General features: G+C 30.8%; 1 protein-coding gene across 1 annotated transcript; it reads right to left on the bottom strand.

Annotated features, from left to right (window-relative positions):
* Positions 1-6,822: 6,822 nt before the first annotated feature.
* On the bottom strand, positions 6,823-10,638 carry LOC105124285 (mitochondrial adenine nucleotide transporter ADNT1-like). Its single transcript, XM_011024238.1, has 8 exons — positions 10,303-10,638; positions 8,970-9,018; positions 8,641-8,804; positions 8,480-8,517; positions 8,031-8,143; positions 7,823-7,936; positions 7,228-7,572; positions 6,823-7,130 (listed from the first exon to the last, which is right to left on the bottom strand). The coding sequence occupies exons 1-8, from the start codon at positions 10,458-10,460 to the stop codon at positions 7,047-7,049; spliced, it is 1,065 nt and encodes a 354-aa protein (XP_011022540.1). The 5' UTR covers positions 10,461-10,638; the 3' UTR covers positions 6,823-7,046.
* Positions 10,639-20,507: the final 9,869 nt, after the last annotated feature.

The raw sequence follows: 20,507 nt of genomic DNA, 5'->3' as shown, positions 1-20,507 counted from the left end.
AGTCTGAATCACTGATGTGTACCATATCAATTTTCCCACTAATATCCACTTGTCAAACCAAAAGGAGAGCTCCCCTCTACCAACCTTATATGAGAACGCATCACGTAATAGAATGAAAGCTTTATGAATAGCTTTCCATGTGATAGATGCATTAAAACAGGGTGCTGCTAATCTTTGCGAAAAATGAGTATGCCTCTAAGTATTTATGCTTCAGAATGTAAACCCATTGTTTCTCCCCATCACTACGAATCTGTCATACTAGCTTGCCTAGCAAAACAATAGTAGCTAGCCTTGATTCTCTGATTTCTAACCCCTTAAAATTTCCTCGGGTGTGAAATTGTATTCCAATTTATAAAATTAAAACTGTGTCCTGTATCAGACCTGCTCCAAATAAAGTTTCTAATGATTTTGTCAATACCATTTCAAATAGCCTGAGAAAGCCATAACGTCTGCATATATTATATGGGGATAGTACTAATCATTGATCTAGCAAGAATAACCCTCTCTACCCTGTTCAACAATCGACCATTCCAAGATGCCAACTTTGATTCAATCCTCTCCAGGATGAAGTTGAAATCAGATTTTTTTAGCTCTTCCCTGCATCAATGGGAAGCCAAGATACTTACCCAGGTTACTAGCAAACTTCATTGTAGAGAGCTGGGAAGTTCACGTTTGAGCTACCTGCCAACATTTCTAAAGCACATGACTCAGAGATTGCTCCAAATTAACTTTTAATCTTTACACATTACAAAAGCTAGTGAGAACACTAGCGAGGGCATGTATTTAAGCCTTGCTGGCTTTTGTAAATAACAGAACGTCATTTGTAAAGAAAAGGTGTGAGATGTTCATAAGGTGTCAGGACTTATCTAAAACCTTCTTGTTAATCAGGTAGGCTAATTTCCTCATACACAAAACAAATATATAAGAAGAAAGAGGGTCATCTTAACGCAACCCATGATTATAAATGAATGATGGGAGCTTCAAACCATTCTCAAAAAAAAGTGAGGGAAGATGCCCAGACACATAATATAATTAGATTAACAATAGTTGTTGGAAAGCCAAACTGCTCAAGATTAGTCTGAAGGAAGTCCTAATTAACTCTGTCATAAGCTTTCTCTATATAGACTTTTGCAGCTAAAGCTCCATGTTTATTTATGATCCTGTGCATATAATGCATTACCTCCTGATCAATCAAAGCATTATCAGAAGTACTATGACCCAGAATAAAATTGCTCTGAAGGGGACCAATGAGATCATCAAGATAAGGATGTAGCCTATTCATTAGAACTATTATAATTAGCTTGTAGATAACACGATACACACTAATTGGGCAGAAATGTTTAAAATTGGTTGGCCTCTCCTATTTAGGAATTAAAACCACGAGAGTTTTTGCGATATCCCTGTTAAAATTCTCATTCTCAGTAGCTTTATGATCAAGCTTCCACACATCATCACTCACCACTTCTCAATAGGTTTTAAAGAAAATATGTTGGAAATCATCCTTCCCCAGAGCTTTGAAAGAGCCCATACTCATAAGGGCAACATGGACTTCATCCTTTGAAACAAGTTAAGTCAAGTTAAGTATTCTTGCATGCGGAAACTTTAGAACATGAACCATATCCAGCACGTGAGGGTTAGCCAAGGCTTCAGAACAAAAGAGTCTTATAAAGCTTCACAGCTTCCTCCTGGAGAATGGTATCATCGGAACACCACAATCCACCGAAAAAGAAAAGCCTATAAATTATGTCTTTCGATTATTCATGGTAGTGTAAATAAATTTTGTATTCCTAGCATCATGAAACGTACACTCGTTTTTCTCCAAAATTTTGGAGCCATATAACATCTTGCATGAGGACTTCATTATACTCTCAACATAAATCATGCTCAAGCAAAAACAAAAACATTCTCATACTGACTCTCTAAACAAGTCTGAATACCTTCAATTTTGCGTTTCTTTTTTAAAATGTTACTGAAGATATTCTTGTTGAATAATATAGAATCTAGTTGAACTCCATCTAAACCATGAACCATATCCTGGCCACTCTTGTTCCAGGAATTAACAATGACATTTTTATAGTCATCATGAGTAATCCAAGCTGTCTCAAACCTGAATGGCTGCCTCCTGATCTATCAAGGGGTTTACCACATCTTAGAATAATTGGATTATGGTTTGAATAAAGCCTGTACAAGTGCTCCATATAGGTCTCAGGAAATTCAGTCTGACACTCTACCGAAAAAGATTCTTATTTAGTCTTTTAGCTAAATAACGATCTCCATTGATGTAGCGGTGCCATGTAAATTCCAGGACCTGATACCTAAGTCCATCATATTACAATTAGTTATCATCAAAATAAACCTAGTTGCTCTAGACCAGGAGAAAATACACCCCCGGTTTTTTAAAGGACTATAAATTTCATTGAAGTCTTGCATTAGAGTCCAAGGCCCTTGGACCTTCTTTCTCACCGATAAGAGATAATCCTAAAATTACTGCCTGATACAGGGGATGAGAGAGGTATATGCGGTTGTTAAGAAGCAACAATTTTGTCTCAAAAGTAATCTGGATAGTAACACAATGATTAGTAATATCAATTATAGTTGTTAGTCTAGTGGTGTTAGCCCAGTGGTGAGAGGGCGACTTGTTCCTTTCTCTGCACTCAGATTCAAGTTTTATTGTGCATGCTTGTCACCTCACAATACCTTACATGCTCATTGGACTTGCAGGATATTCAGTGAACCATGAAATTAATCGTGGTGCGTGCAAGTTGACCCGGACATTCAAGTTTATTGTGCACGCTTGTCACCTCACAATACTGTTTTATTGTGCACGCTTGTCACCTCACAATATCTTACATGCTCATTGGGCTTGCAGGATATTCAGTGGACCATGAGATTAGTCGTGGTACGTGCAAGTTGACCCGGACATTCAAATAAATTAAAAAAAAAAGAAATTATAGTTGTAGAGAAGTTACACCTCAAAGACAGCACCCATATACCACCTGTGTGGCCTTGAGCCTCCACAATTACAGCTGGGGAATAATCTAAATTGTTCCAGAACTTTCCAGTCCTAGCAAACCGAGTATGAGTTTCAATAATGACAGAAAATTGGATGAAACTTACTGACCAGGTCTCTACAATACTATCTGCTTTGTATGTTCACGGCACAATGAATATTCCAAGAGAGAACAAACATATCTTTAAAACTTGTATCATAATAAAAAATAAATAAACAGAGGAGAAAGGATTTAAAATGATTAAGGCCCCTTATCCTTCTGTATTGCCATATCCCTACCTATTCAAATCTGCTACATCAGGAGTTATCTCCTCCAGTCATGTTCTAACTCCACTATAAACAAATACAAGTTGCCTATGCCAGCCATATTATTAATTCTTGGATCACATGGGTTGTCCTCTGTTCCTACTATCAAATTTAGGATTTCGTATGGCTCATACTTCTTGCCTCCCCCAACAAAGTTTTCTCATGACTTCCAGCTGTGAATATTGAAGGCATAAAAGAGGTTAAACCCCATACACCTCCATTAGATTTGGTATAATTTTCTTATGCTTCCCCTTGTGTGTTCTACTTATGCCAACTTTTTTAGGCACAACTGGTTTATCTAAGGGTTCACCGGCAATAACCTTCTCTTTTCTCGATCTTTATTTTATTTTACCAGTGCATTATCCTCACTATTGGGCCTCCAATAGTACCCCCAATAATATGATCTACAACTTTTCTGTCATTCAGTCCACCACTTTTTCTACGATCAAAACACTCTTCTTCATATTATGTAAGGCGACATATCTATTATTATTATTATCTCCATAGCTCCCCTCTTTAGCACTCCTTGTAACCACAAACCAACCCCTATGAGTATCGATAGGGTTTGCAAGAATCTTGACCATTGATGGGGATACGTTACAACAAACATTCACCCCTCTCAACGCCGTCAGGTCCAGCTCTTTAGTTGTCAAACCCTTCACTATGACTTTGTGACGGTTTTCTGTTTTGTAGTCATTAGCCAGATGACCATAACAACCATATCTACTTCAGATTATATGGAGCAAATTAATTTCCCTCTTTCCATGTTAAGTGTATTCAAATCAACCTTAACTGGAGTACCAACTGATGTGGTCATACTAAGCAAGAAGCTTTCATCATAAAAGACAAGGTTAAGGCTAAGAATTATTATCCACACCATCGTTCAATTTATTTTGGCAATGGCCGAATTGAAATCAATAAACTAGTTACGCGCCGCCAAATAATGGTCAAAGATCATTCATGATCCTCTGTTAATAACCTTACGTACTTTGTCTTCTTCGATATCAAACTTCACCGGGAAGAAGCCATTGCCGACAATATCCATAAGCTCAGAGTCACCCATTAGGTTCCAAATCCCCCTCCGCCTCGATTTTATTTGAAAGAAACCAATTTTTTTACCAATAAGTTTAATGATTAAAGAGTCATGCCAAGGAATGCAAAGATCATTAAAAACTCCATCATCAACAAAAAACTTTAATAGTAATCTACTCATATTGTTATGCTCTATTCACACCAATTTGTTCTTTATTAGATTCATTTTGTCTCTTGTTTGAGGTGGTGATTTGATCCCAAAAACCTTACCCCTAAAAAAGCCTTTTCCATGCAACGTTTAGGGAGATGTTCCAATCCCATTAACGACATCAAGGGATTTCATGGGCATCGAATCAGTCGCTGGCACCGCTACAAAATCCTTCACGTTTATAGAGAGAGCCTAGATTTGTTCCCTTCGATATTGACTCTAAAGTTTACGTCCACAAATTGAGTGTTTCTTCGTCAATGGATTTCGACCAAATGGATTGAGAATGGACATCTCACGACGACTTCACTTATGGCAAGTTCAAAAATTTTACATTGTGGATTAAAAATTACTTATTGCATTCATCTAGACTAAAAATTATGGTGATTTATTTTTTTAACTCATTTTGATTTATGAAGAGGAAGCATAGAAGAGATAGAGGAATTGTTTTTAAATTTCAGGTTTTTTATTTATTTGATTAAAATCTTACATTTTTCTTTATGTGGCTTGTGACCTTTTTTTATTTTATTTTTCATTTTGTATCTATTTTTCTAATTTTATATATGAGACATACCACTTAAACCGTGACATACAGTAATTAATATAACAAAGGTGGATGGAAGGGCATAAATTTTAACAAAATTAGTAGTAGAAGGGTAAAATTCTTTATAAAAAAATGTACAAAGACATAATTATAGAAAAAATAAGAGTACATGGAGAAGACGGACATTAACCCATTAACCCCTCAAGAGAAGAAAAAAGTCAAATACTAAAATGAAGTATTAAATAATTAGATATTACATATAAATAAACAAAAAAAACAACTAATTAGGCCTAGAAAACACTACAGCTTGTGAGAAAAATGAATATGGATTGTAATAGTATTTTTGTTTTTTTTTTATTCAATTCATTAATTTTTTGTTTATTTCTTCATTCCGTAACGTTTCATCTGCTTTCTTGAAAGAAAAAAAATTTCCGTAACGTTTCATCTGCTTTCTTGAAAAAAAAAAAAAATAGCGGATGACTTCTTGTCCTCCCATTTATCATCAGGTACGCGAGCTTAGCCTTGTTAGCCTAAACGCGTGGCCTTCTTTTTAATAAGTCAGGAGCACTAACCCAACCAATCTCCGGCACTTAGCCTTTATTTGCCTTTATGTTCTTTTCTTTCATTTTTAATTATAATTCATTAAATTAATTAAAGATATGTTTAGGATATTGTTTTACCCAAGTTTAATAACACTGCCAACAAATTTCCATCAACAACTCACGAGTGATGTATTATCCTTATATTTTTTAATACATTCACATTAAAACAATAGGATATTATTTACTTGTAATTATGATAAAATGTCTAAAAAACAAATATTATAGTAAAAAAATGCTAATTTTTTTTATTTATACTTGCTCTTGTTCTTTTGAACATAAAACAAAAAAGAAAGGAAACATATTACCAAATTACTTTGTTTCAATAGATTTTATATCATTGGTCTTCTTATAAAAAAATCATTTCCATATAATTAAATTAAAAAAATTTAACAGCTCCCTGCAGCATGAGATAATTTATATTTATTTCTTAACTTCTCAGCTTAATCTCTAATTAGCCTTAATAATTTTTTTAATATTTATTGATGCATGTGATTCTTTATTTTTTTATTAAAAACAAATATCAGATTTTCATTTCAAAATTAAAAAAAAAAAAACACATTAACATCTTTACATTTTGTTTTCTATTTGTAGTAAAGCTCGGGCCAACAAGCTATCACAAATAAAGCTGGATAAAAAAAAATAACTTTAAATTCTCAATGGAGAAAGCACCCGATATTCATCATTTTGACTATTAATTATTGTCACTGCAGTAAGGAAAAGAGATCTAGCTAAACTACTAAAAGTATGTTTATTTTTATGTTTAAAAATATTTTTTAAAAATTTAAAAATTTTTTATTTTTTTACTTTAAATTACTATTTTTTTAGTATTTTTTATTATATTAATGTGATGTTCTCAAAAATAATTTTTAAAAATTAAAAAAATATATTATATTATTTTAATATATTTTTAAATAAAAATAATTAGTAACACTCTTAAACACCTTCTAGATACCTTCTAGGATGGGGGTTTAAAGAAGGACAATTGTGTATAAAGAGAAACAAGGACAATTGTGTACAAAGAGGGAGAAATATTAACACTGGCTAAGAGCATATTTCAAAACACGATTTCAAATTTTTTTAAAAAAAATTATTTAAAGTTAATTTTTAAATTGCTTTTAATATGTTAACATTAAAAATAAATTTTAAAATATATATATCATTTTAATATATTTATAAATAAAAAAAATACTTTAAAAAAACGAACTCTATCACAATTTCTATCACTCTAAAAATATTCTTCTGGACTTTCCCGCTACCTCGAAATAAGATAATCCCCGAAAACTGACCCTCTCCTTGTGTTTCGTTGCGTTTCCCTTGCAAGTCGGATAATTTATTCCTCTCATCAGTTCAGTCAGATATCCTCGTCTCAACTCGAAGAACGTCCTTCACCATCTCGTATGTTACAAAAGCAATTGCTATCGAAGGGACCACCTGCAAAAGGAAAAAACAAAAAGATCTCCTTAGACGATAATGATGAAGTAACAAGGGATTCCAAGTAAGATGATCAAAACTAAGTTACTACACTGACCTTCACTGAATTGGGGACCAAACCCTTGTACAATGCTCCAAATCCCTCATGACGAACTGTTTTCCTGAAGGCATCGATCATACCAGTATATTCAAGGGCTGTTTTGCCCCTCCCATCACCAGTGACAACTGAAGCAGCATCCTTCCAGCCAACCATCTGCATTCTTCGTCGGATCACATCAAGAGGATAAGCAACTGTCTGGCCAAAAGTTCCAGCAGCAGCCCCACATGCAAGCCTTGTCGCCACACCCAATTCATTTTCCTCAACTAGTCCAAACGGTTTCGTTTTGAGCAACCAGTCTTTTAAAGATTCATAAACAGCAAAGTTCAGACCCACATATGGTATCTGTAAACATCATACTTCAGGTCATTAGATTAAGTACCCACACAAATAATTCACTAACGGCATATATGAGGATTGAAAAAGAAATTTTGGCTTAGTATTTCATTGAAGAATAGGTGTGACCTAATGAAGGAAATGCAAACTCAAATGCTGATGATAACTTAGGTATCTATGCATAAGAACATAGACATCCATGGTGCAGATGCACAATCAAGGACTGATGAAAGCAATAGAAACCAAGCCATTCGCTTACAACTCCTATTACAGAAGGCAGCCAGCCTTTGTATAAAGCCCGGGGACCTTCCTCCTTAAGGACTGTTGAGAGAGCATGAGCGATTCCTCTATACTGGCGAGGAGACTTGTCTGTCTGCAAGCATTCATATGGACAATCTTAAGTCATCAATGGTAAGATGAGAAGGGGGTTTCACATGTTCACAAAGAGTAAGTATAGATCACAGCACCTGGACAGTTAGCCGACCACGAACCATGTCCATTGGGTAAGTTGCTGACATGGCAATAATTCCAGCACATGCACCAGCTCCAAGACGTAAAAGAGGAGTAAGCTGTGCATCATCTGCAAGAGGGAAACTAAAATGTGGTGCTTGTCAAGCTAGAAATCCATTAAGCTCAATGGCTATAATTTGAAAGCCAAAAATAGCTTTGCTAAATATAATCCCAGAGTTCTTCAGTACAACTCAAATTGATGATCATATTCCGTGCATGTGCAAAAATGATGACTAGTAATAATGCATGCATAAATTGACACAACTCTCACCAAACAGAAATAAAGGATAAGAATTCCATGTAAAAGTGATGAAAGGTCAGAAAATAGAAAATGGACTTCAACAGTAAACGGAGTTCACAGATATAATAGAGTAATATATAGAACAAAAAAGAGGGATGGCCATACCGTTTCCAGTTTGCCGCCTATAAAACCATAATATTCCTCTGTTTACAGAAAAAAAAAAAGCAAAACACAGAAAATTTATTTAGGCAGAGTAATATGTAGGAATGAATGTTGCTGGAAGCTGATAGATAGTAAATTAAAGAGAATGAAACACCAAAACATACTTGGATGCTTCCTCGTAACTAAAGAACTTGACTGCTGAATTTGGGACAATTCGAGCACAATTAGTGCCGTTTCCTTTAAACATCCCTCTTAAGCCCTCAGTTCTCCATATGTATTTCAAACCCTGAATCGTTCCATTGTATTTTATACTGTGAGGATTTTGAACCTGCATATTTCAAAAGTAAATTCACTCTAGTTAAACAGACGGAGTCATACATACAGAATGCTTATGGAGAAATTCTAAAATTAATATAAAATTCAGCATGCAATGTAATTGTCCATGATACAGAAAGTGAGAACTAAATGGCCAACTAATTAAAGCAAAAACTACCTGCAATAGAATTTTTAGTCTTTCTAATGGAGCAACAGCTGTACGTGACCTGAAACAATAGCGCATATAATGTCTTCAGTATGGAAAATGCTAACCCAAGTGTGCGTGTGACAAAAGATGAAAATTCAGTTGCTAATGTATAGTGATGATAGCTATTATCCATGTAATATCGAGACAGTAGTGCTAATTAATAAATAGGAACATCCTCAATCACACTGAATGATAATAAATATTAGACAACCATTCCTTAACTTATCTTCAATGGCTGCCACCTCTATTTTCACATGGATGCAGTCATTTTTTCATTAAATCATTTCTGTGCAGTCTCTTATCTACGCTAAAGTTGTTATTTTACATATATGCTGTCGTTTATTCACCATCCATGGCCCAAAACTCACCACCATAGACCAAAGTCAGTCTAAACCCGGTTTAACAGTCACGAAAATTAACGATATACTAAAATTTTCTCATTTGAAAACAAAGTAAATGATTCTGTGATGCCAAAACCAGGTTTCTTTTGCACTAGTATTGGTATAACTAAGTTATTTCTCAGTAATTGAACGATTCCGATCAATAAACAAGTGATAACAAGGAAGCAAAAATATCAGGTAACCATGGACTTCATTGGCTACACATAAAATCACACCTTAGTTATACACCTCACAATTCCCACTTATATCCAACAGACCACCAATGAACGCTGAATATTAACATTTTCACAAGCCCCTCATGATATAAAAAACCCGACATTTCATATGAAAAGTCAGACCTTTACCTTTCCGAGAAAAAAAATTAAATTTCAAAACAGGAAACCTATTATATTTAAAGTCTAAATTTATACATATTTTAATCCACAACAAAAAGGCACTATTTTTTTCTTTTCATGGAGGGAAAAAAGGCAAACCATAACAGTTATATATATATGTATAAAAAAAACAAAAGAGAGAAACAGTCCCTTTACAGGTATGGTTTGTTTTTTTCCTTTCAAAATTTATTTTTATTTTAAATTATTTTAATATACTAGTTTTAAAAAAATAAAAATAAAAATAAAAATTATTTTAATATACTTCTAATCAAAAATTATAAAACAATCAATGCCATATTTTCAAATACCCTAAAATTACATTATAAAACCAAATATAACCATCAATTCTCTCACGAAATTTATAGTAAACAACAATCCTTTCTTAACTAAAAATAAATAAATAAATAATTCAATTTTATCCAGGAATTAATTAAAATGACAGTCACTTCCACCCAAGAAAAAATTTTGAATCCTAAATAAAATAATCAATAAAACACCAAAAAAAAATAGTAAATAAAAAGAACTCACACTCCACCGGCAACACCACCAGCGAAAAGGGACTTGCAGATATTAAGAAGCGCAGTTCCCGGTGCTTTAACGCCTTCACGAGCAAGTTTAGCCTCTTCTGCGAGATTAACGATCGTAGAAACAGCAGACTCGCTTGTTTTCACATCCTCTGGTGCCATCACCCGAACCCTAGAAAAGTGATCAAAATTACAGCGTTGACTAGTGTGATTATTGATATTGATTAATTTGGTGAGGGTTTAATCAGCCTGCATTTGCTATTAGAGAAGGATAGAGAGAAAGATGTAGGCGACTGTTTTGAGTGAGAGATGAGAGGAGACGAGACGAGGGAAACTAATGTTCTATTTATAAGTGAACATTGCTGCTACGACCTTTCATTATTACTGGTTAATGTAATCGTGCCGCGGATGAAATATTTTTATTTTTTATAAAAAAAATTATATATATAATTTTATTCAATGTTTTTTTATAATTTTAAAAAAATTAAATTCAAATAAAACTTTTTATGTATATATATAATTAAATAAATTAAAGACTATGCATATAAATAAATAAGAAGTTATTAATAATATTTGAAAATAAAATTTAAAAAATTAAGAGATAGATTTTAAATAAAATATTTAATCTTGAAAAATAAGATATTCGTCCGCTTGTATTTACTAAATTTATTTATTAAAATAATTTTTTATTTACGCAAACACTAAGAAAAATATAAATATAAATTAAATTGATAGAAAAAAACATCATGAATATCAGAAGCATTATTTGAAAATATTTTTTTATTTTTAAAAATAAAACTCATCCATTCAAAAAATAAAATACATACATACATACGTGTGTGTGTTTATATATAAAAGAAAAACTCTTGAGATTTAATCATATAATTAAAAACACTAAAGAAAAACTCTTGAGATTTAATCATATAACTAAAAACACTAATCATTTAAAAGAAACTCTTCAAACAAAATAAAATAAAAAATAGTGATTTAAATATAAATTAAAAAAATTTAAAGAAAACAATTATAAAAAATAATCATTGCATTGTTGGCACTAACAAGCTAGACTAGCTCGCTTGGCTATTTTATTAGGGCACACACGGGTCTATCCTGAAAGCTTCTTATAATTGGGCATTTACTAATAAAAAATTAGACAACATGTTTTATTATTAGTCTAAATTCCAGCAATTATGGTGGTCGAAAAATTATGAATTAAGTTTTTTAAATTAAAAACTTGTTTTTGACCCAAAAAAAGATATAAAACACTATATGAACCATCAAAAACCTATCTATGGCTTAAAAAACCTAAAAAAACCTCTCAAAAAATTGAAATCAATCCAAGTTTATATTTTTTTTTATGAACTTTAAAGTTAAAAAAACACTTAATATGAACTCCCTCGTCAGAGGAACTATTTAACATAAATATCATCTATTTTAGTAGTTTAAACTGGTATCAATGATATTTTTTTCTCTACTATCAAAATTCAATAACCTCCCTCTCTCCTCTCTCAATCGAAAACTAAAAAATAAAAAAAATAATTGTTTATACCAAATTTATATTAAAAAAATATTAAAGTATTGAAATTCTATAACCTATGTAATTTTTAAAGTCCAATGATCATAGGGTATCTTTTATGAGACTTATAGCATGTCATTTATATTTGGTATATTTTTCATCCCGGTTTCTCCTTTCAATCTTACTTTTTTATAAAAAATAAAAATCAAAATCAAATGATCTTTAATTACTACTAAATTATCAAAATAAAAAATCTGAAAAATAAATAAAAAAACATAAAAGTTTGCATTGCTTATTTATAGTAATGTGTGAGATGATAAATAGTAAAATTTTACATGCAAAAAACACCATATCTTTTAGTGTAATATTTAATTATTATTATTATTATTATGGGTTAATGGTACATTCATCATTTTTACTCTTAATCTTATAATACTTGGTACCCTCTTTATTTTTTATAGGTTCAAATATCCTCTCAGGTTAATGGTTAAGATGTGTTAAAATAAAGTCATGTTTGACATTGTAATTTAATCATGTTTTTTTTTAAAAAAATGACATTGTAATTTAATCATGTTTTTTTTTTAAATTATTTTTTTAACTTTAAATATTTTTATATTTTTAAATTGTTTTGATATGTAAATATAAAAAATATAAAAAATATTATTTTAATATATTTTCAAACAAAAAATATTTTAAAAAATAACATCTAACACAATCTCAATTATATCCTAAATTCATTTTTTAAGTTATAAATTTGCAATAGAAATATTTTCTGATTTTACTAAAATTAAGTATGGAATTTATTTAAAATTTGATTAAAAAAACTTGATGATCATATATGAAATTCAGCATGATAATATTAAGTTTATTAAAAGTCGATGATTTTTGGTTTTTGTACTTGTTGATTTTCCTTTCCATTATTACTGGAGATGATGTTAAAATTGTAATTAATTGTGATGTATTCTTGACAAATTGACGCCAATGCCACATTATTGAGTGTACCAAGTAGTGGGATTTGACGTGATATCTAATGGCAATTTGATGAGATGACGAAACGAGGACTAGAATTGGATGTCGGGGATGAGATTAGAATAATGAATAGTATAGAGACCAAATTAAGACTAAATTGAGAGTAAGGTGACAAGATGCATTAATAACCTATTATTTCTTGGTTCACTTGCCATTAGACTCGCAAGGGACCTTAAAAAAATAAAAATAAAAACTCACTGGCTAACTATAATCTCATTTACATTAAAATAAAAGGAGGGTTTTTTTTTCCTTCAAAAGCAATTAGATGGGAAAATATGGCTAACTTTTTAAGGAAAAATAATTTTATAGCGTTTTTTGGATGCCTTTTCACCTAAAATGGAAAAAATGCCAAGGTTTGACTTGTATAGTTATATCCAGCTCCTAGACAGAGGAATTGCAAAAAATTTCACTAATGCATGCATATAATATGGTTTTCTTATCATCTTATCATATATTTTTTTAAGAAAAAAAAAAGAGATAATATTTCACTGATGCATGCATATAATATGGTTTTCTTATCATCTTATCTTATATTTTTTTAAGAAAAAAAGAAGATAATATATCACCAATGCATGCATATAATATGGTTTTCTTATCAACTTATCATATATTTTTTTTAAGAAAAAAAAAAGATAACATTTCACTAATGCATGCATATAATATGATTTTCTTATCAACTTATCATATATTTTTGTAAGAAAAAAAGAAGATAATATTTAACTAATGCATGCATATAATATGGTTTTCTTATCATATATATATATATAAAGGAAAAGGAAGATAATATTTCACTGATGCATGCATATAATATGGTTTTCTTATTATCTTATCATATATATTTTTTAAGAAGAAAAAAGATAATATTTCACATATGCATGTATATAATATAGTTTTCTTATCATCTTATCACATATTTTTTTTTAAGAAAAAAGAAGATAATATACCCATGCTCTTGTTGTGGTGTTGGTGTGTTGCTTTAGGATCACTTTGCACTCATTTGGAGGTCGAGCGGGTCTTATCTAATCATTCTGTCTGCGAGGCTTTCGGAGAAATCAAGTCATTTCATATTATAACAAAAAAAAAAGCAAAAAAACAAAAAAAAAATCGGTTTTTACCATCTGACATACATGGCTTAAGTGATTCTTGGCTTTTAATTTAACCAAGATCTTGAATTTGATCAAAATTATGATTATTGATATTGCTGCCTGGAGATTAACTTTTTTGTTCTTGAGTTGCCGTAACGTCAATAGCGATTATGAGACACAAGTAATGGGTACTTTGAAGTTTCAGGGCCACAAGTTTTTGTGGATTGCCAATGTCAAATACTTGCTGTCCATCCAAGCGGAAGACCAGTACTTCCCTCTTGATTTTTTAATGATGAAAGTCAAAAGATATGGTCTTGTGATGACGAGTACGTGGCCCTTACTTTCCCGATACTTCTCGACAGATGGGCAATTTGTAGCTTCAAAAGATAGAGGATTGACACATACAAAATTCAGATATGTTTTCTGAATATTTTATATTACAAATTTCAATATTATTCGTTTTATTGAATTAGATTAAAAAAAAAAAAAAACCTAAACCTCCTACGAGAATTATTGTTTACCAAGACGACTCGAGATACTATTCCTACTTTTAAATCAAAAAAACATTCCAACAAGGCACCGGCGGTAATGTATTATTTTCACTATAATATAATTGTTTTTTTATAAATTATATGAGATTAGATTAAATTTTTTATTGTTTATTGCATAATAAAATTCCTAATTTAATTTTAGAACAAAAAAAATTAATGACTATCATTCAAGGGTGTCTTGATCTTTTTAATTTTCTCAAAATAAATGATTTTAAAAATAAAATCAACATAATTCTTTTACAAGGGTTTTTTTTTCATTTTATATTAGTTTTATTGTAAATTTAAAGGTTAGTTTTATTGTAAATTTAAAGGTTATTTAGTGATATTATTATAATTGACATTTATTAAATGTTATTAAAAAAACTTGTTACATATGCATCGATTTATAAACAACCCTTGTACCATTCAAACAACATGTGTAATATTATCTGCTCACCAATCATTATTTTTTTGTTAAAAAATAAAATAAATTATATCTCGGTATTTACTTAATAGTTTAAATTTTTAGATTGAATTGGCTCTTTGACATGATATTAAAGCCTTGATGATCAAGTAGTCACAAGTTCGAATCTCACTATCCTTATTTATTTGATAAAAATTAAGCACGAGAAGCTTAAACTTTTGAGTTAAATTGATTTTTTGATATGGTGTCACGGTCTTGATGATCAAGCGGTCATGAATTTGAATTTTATCATTCTTATTTATTGGATAAAAATTAAACACAAGATAATATGAGTATTTATAAATTTCAAGTTTAAAAGACATTCATTTAAAAAAATATATTAAAAGATAATATAAATCATATATAAATTTTTATGTTGAATTAGTTAAGTGATAGTTTTATGTTTTTAAGTTCTTAACACACGCCAAATCAACATTTTCCTGGCTTACCATTAAACCATCAGAGAAAGAACAAGGATTTTGAAATATTGCAAGGAAGGAATATGAAACCTTGGTCTTCTCTTTTACCACAGGTTCAGCTCTAACTCTTATAAATGGTTGTTCTTGAATGGGAACGATATTCTGGAGTCATATCGAGGCTAAGCATAGCAAGATGGTTCGCCAATATTATTGTATACTTGATTAACTAAAATATTGGTCAAGTCATTGAGGGTTTTTTTTAATAAAAAAACAGCACCTTCAATAAAAATAAAAATAAAAACTCCGAATAATTGGCATAGACATGATAGCCCCACATACACATGGCGTCCTTGGGCCCATGTGTTCTCTCACAGGACAAGAAGAAACCCCTCACAAGAGGAGAAGTCCACATGGTTGTGCTAGTGGGCTACCACAATCTTGGATAGTAGGAAATAATCATAACCATATTTAAATGAAAAAAATAACAACAATATGTTCATTAATCAAGAAGTAGGGATTTTGAATAATTATATAAAAATCCTTACAAATGCTGAGGTCCCATTCTAGATCCCGGCGACCAGCCCAATCATTACGAGAAAATTATCTTCACCTTGCAAATTCTCAAATCATAATCAGGCAGTCCCTCATTTTAGGTAAAAAGCTGCAACAAAAACACTCATGAATTGGTGGGCGGCCTCCTTTTTAGATGATGAACAGAATTACTTCTTCGCGTTAACGTAAGGATCTGGTTCCGGATTTCCAATTCCTTTTTGACCAACTCCTCTAATAGCAATCACAATCTCATCCAGTGCTTCATGTGCTTGACTATCAATCTTCTAAGATGTCTTTTAAGAAATATTTAATGGCATAAATGGTCCCCGACAAATTGTATAATATCAGAACTAAAATAATATCATGGGAGGTCTTTAAGATTAGCACGAATCAAGGACCCTCCAGGAATCTATAACATGATCAAAAGCAGGAAGATTAAGTTGCTATAGACATGGAGGAGAAAAGAGAGGCAGGGCGAGCAGCTGTTAACGTGTGGGACTGCGGGAGTCCCTTGTATGATTCATATGAAATAGCTTCACTTGGTCATGTCATTGACAGGCACAGCTTGGCCTTGCCGTCTCCATGTGGATCGAGAAAGGAAGGCAGGCATGTCATCCAGTATTCAAGCATGCCAAGAGATCAAGAAAAGGGTCTTGAGGTCAAGCAGGAAGGAGCTTTATTTAAGATAATAAGGATTTTCTTCTGGAAGAGAACAACGATCAAGAAAAGGAGTGATAAAGGCATCTACAAACCTGGTGATGGATTTTACTGTTCATGCACCCCTGTTGGATCATTGTATACGAAAAGAGCTGTAAATGTGAAGAAAATAATGTCAGGTTTCACGATCTGACGAGGAAATCATTAGTCTATCCCTGAAGAGCAGGGAGATTAATTTGTAACTACTCTTCTTATCTTTCTTTCTTTCTTTGCTAACAGAGAAGAGAAGAGAAGAAATTCAATGGATGCCAATTGAGTGCGGAAGATTGGAGACCATGCTGCTAAATGTAAGAAAATCTGGGAAAACCCCATGTATCACCTCGTTGCTAATAGAGTTTCAAATCTTTAAATTTTACCAATCTTGCTCTGAACAACCTTTCCTCGATTCCATTTTAGTGATGGTTAAATATCTCGACGAATGAAATTGCTAGATAAACTTAGTCTAACTATTTTATTTTTTATTAATTAATAATAAATATACACTGGATATTTGAAATCCAACGTATTTTTTACTAAATAGAATATAAACTACGTGAATCAACCGACACCCTATCGAATATAAAGATTCATGTGGTGTTTTTTAGCCCAACAAGTCACTCTAGGTTTGAGCCTAGTCGAGACCTTGGACCTGGTTCAAGACCAGCTATGAAATGATTTTACTGGCCTCACATTACCATGGTTATGTAGTAGCCATTAGTTGAGGAGTTGACCCAAGAGGATAGTAGCCATTAATAGCCAGGTCAACTGTGATTAAAACCGGCAAACAACTGGATTTGGGCCCCATCTGGGATTTAAACCACGTCTGACTGTGTTGTGCACTCACGGTATCCGTGGAGGTTTTTAAGTGTATTTTTATTTAAAGATAAATTAAAATAATATTTTATATTTTTAATATTAACATATTAAACCATAAAATATATAAGAAGCATCGATTTTTTTATTTAATTATTTTCAAATAAAGAGGAGGTTGTGATGCAAAAACTCACAAACATCTTTTTATCTCCTGTTTGCTGCTGCTAACTGGACAGCTTTTTTTAGTAGCTGGCGGGTCATGCCTCGACTTTTTAGATACATCTACAGGCTCCGTGTTAAAAAAAGAAAGTTTTAATTATTTCGTTGACTTGAATTTTATATTCAAACTTTCAAGCTTATTATAAACTTATTATTGATGTACAATGTGCATTTTTCAAACCTCTTGAAGGGAGGGTTTTAACAATTAATCTTTTAATACTGGAAGACCCAACAAATTTTTTTAATTTATCACTTTTACGTCCAGTATAATTTATTCGTGTAGGAAGAAGGGCAGTCAGATAGATATTCTCTTTCCATAACATATCCACAAAAATACTATGTTCTTGAACATTAAACATCGAGTTTGATGATATCTAAAGAATATTATATATTTAAGTAAAAATTTATTTTCTTGTTTGGAGATAATAACCTTAACATAAACAATTCATATAAATAATATGGAGATACAATCTTATAGTCCTAACATGAATTTTTAAATTCAATTGGATTAAATATGCAACCAAACTCATAAGAAATGAATCTAAAAATTTATTACATCCATGGTGTTTTAGATTCAGCTCATGATTGAATTCAAGTACAATAAGTTTGATTTGATCATAAATTTAGTTGTAATTTGTTAATTTTTATTTTTACTAAAACAATATCATTTTAATTATAAAAAAAATTGACCGGTCAAAATACAAAATTTGAATTTTAAACTAGACTAAGTTTAAAAACTATAGTTCTAACACCTTGCTAAACTTCCAGTTACTTGAGCTCGCTAATATAAGTTAAAAATATTGGCTCATCAAAATTATTTGTTGTATTTTGTGAAGTATAAATTAATTCAAAGATATATTTGAATATAAAATCAGCCTAGCTTGTATTGTTATCGTTATAATATCTGACGCGTTTTATTTTCTTCAGGTGCTTCTCCTATTATTATTATTATAATGCTTTTTTTTTCTCTTTCAAATTTAACTAGGTGCTTATTTTTAAGTAAATTCCCTTTTCCCATTGTCATCTAGAATTCAAATTCATTAAAAAGCTGTATTTTTTATGTACCAGTTGGTGCATAAATGATTTGAGCTACTTTAATGCATGTAAACTTGCTTTAGATCTCAACGCCTAGAAGAAGAAGAAGAAAAGTCTTCTTTTCCGCCCTTCAATGAAGAGAACAAACCGATTCAACTAAGTGGTCTTTCTCGTTCATGGTTTTAAATTCATTGATAAATAAGGATCCTTAGCTTTCAATCTATTTCATCAGGAAGAACTCAAGCATGGAATGAATTTTGATTAACTCCAGTTTTTTTATGAACGCTGCTATATTTTTGACATGGTCGTGATGCATTGACTCCATCTATCCATGGGTTGGTACTGTCGAATTGCTAGAAATTTCAATTTTAGTGTGTTTGGTAACCCAACGGAGGATAGTTTTTTTTTCGAATTAGGGAGTATCATTGAAGAATTTATTAAAGGTATCAATTAGGTTTCTTATAAGCTCCAAGACTAAAAAGATTCAACAAAAATTAATTGAGTTGATTTTGAATATTTTGATTAACAAGTTGCGAATATATTAAGCGAAACTAGTATGTATTATTTGGATTATATCTGAAATTTCAAGCATAAATTTATTATAATTCTAATTGATATAAAAACTAAATATTTTAAGATTTTCATTCACATATAATATGTTTAACAATTAACTCGCATGAGAATAACATATTTAAAATTATATAAAAATTTTTTGTAGGGGTTTGTTGTTCGTTTCTTTATAATTTATACTTTTATTTAGTAAGAATTATTTTTCATATTAAAAAAGTATAGATAACAATAATTAAGATTATTTTTACAAGAGTTTCAATATTAGTATCTTGTGTTTTCTTTTATCTTGTGTATTTTCTCATTAATAAGGTTTTCTTATCATTCAAAAATACTAGAAGCAATTTTGAGTTTATTTCTTCTGTTATGTAGTTTTACGCTAATATTTATAATATTTGATCAGATTTTTGGATTGAGTTGAAATTTCACTAGAAATTTTTAGAAATCTTATTTTATATTAAGTTAAAATTTTGAGTTAATTTAATATTGTACCAACCTAGCAATAAAGTCCAGAAACTACTATGTATTAATTATATTAATTTCCTAGTTGATATAAGATTTTTTTTATTTTTTTTTAAACTCTTTTATTATTTTTCTAACATGGTTTATGATGTCTTTACTTATTATAAATAAATTTATTTAGCTTATATTCATTTTCATTTTTTAATAATTTTATTATGTATTTGTGAGAGGATTCTCATATTTTGGTTATTCATTTAACTACTTTAACTTATCGAAGAATTAATCAAACTTTATGGTGTTTTTTATACCTTTTGTTCTCGTCTCTTCATAAACAGCGAGTGGGGTTTGAATTTTATAGTCTTGGTGTCTTAGTACATGTTATTGTTATGTCAAACCCAATTATAATTATGAATTTAACTTTCTTATGAAGGGTTAATTTGATTGTTGGTTCCTGGATTTTTATTTCCATAAGGTTCATATCACTTTTATAATTGAAAATACATCAAAATAATATTTTTCATATTTTTTTTAATTTTTAAAATTAATATATCAAAAAAAAATTAAAATACTTAAAAAACATAAATTTAATGTTTTTCAAACAAAAATCAATTTAAAAAATAAATTGAATCACAAAAACAAACACCCATTGCTATGACACAACAAAGAATTGAGATGCCGATGTATTTTAGTGGAAGTTGGAAAAAGTCCAAGGCACCTTTCCCAGTCAAAAGATACATACAAGTTTATGTTATACATAACATATGGACTGCCCTCTTTTTTTCTTGGATTGTGTTCGGTAATAAATTAACTATTTAACTTATATTTT

This window comes from Populus euphratica, unplaced genomic scaffold, assembly GCF_000495115.2.
Source record: "Populus euphratica unplaced genomic scaffold, PopEup_1.0 scaffold4.1, whole genome shotgun sequence".
NCBI classification, from domain to species: domain Eukaryota; kingdom Viridiplantae; phylum Streptophyta; class Magnoliopsida; order Malpighiales; family Salicaceae; genus Populus; species Populus euphratica.
Note: the sequence above shows the minus strand (reverse complement) of the source record. Positions and strands in the feature narration are given on the sequence as shown.

Bases quoted from the DNA above. Each gene is read 5' to 3' on its own strand.
- LOC105124285 (XM_011024238.1), bottom strand. From the start codon at position 10,460: ATGGCACCAGAGGATGTGAAAACAAGCGAGTCTGCTGTTTCTACGATC. The intron at 7,573-7,822 runs GTAAGCGAATGG...TGATGTTTACAG, and splicing joins TGCCTTCTGTAATAGGAGTT to ATACCATATGTGGGTCTGAA. The intron at 7,131-7,227 runs GTCAGTGTAGTA...TTCCTTTTGCAG, and splicing joins TGGTCCCCAATTCAGTGAAG to GTGGTCCCTTCGATAGCAAT.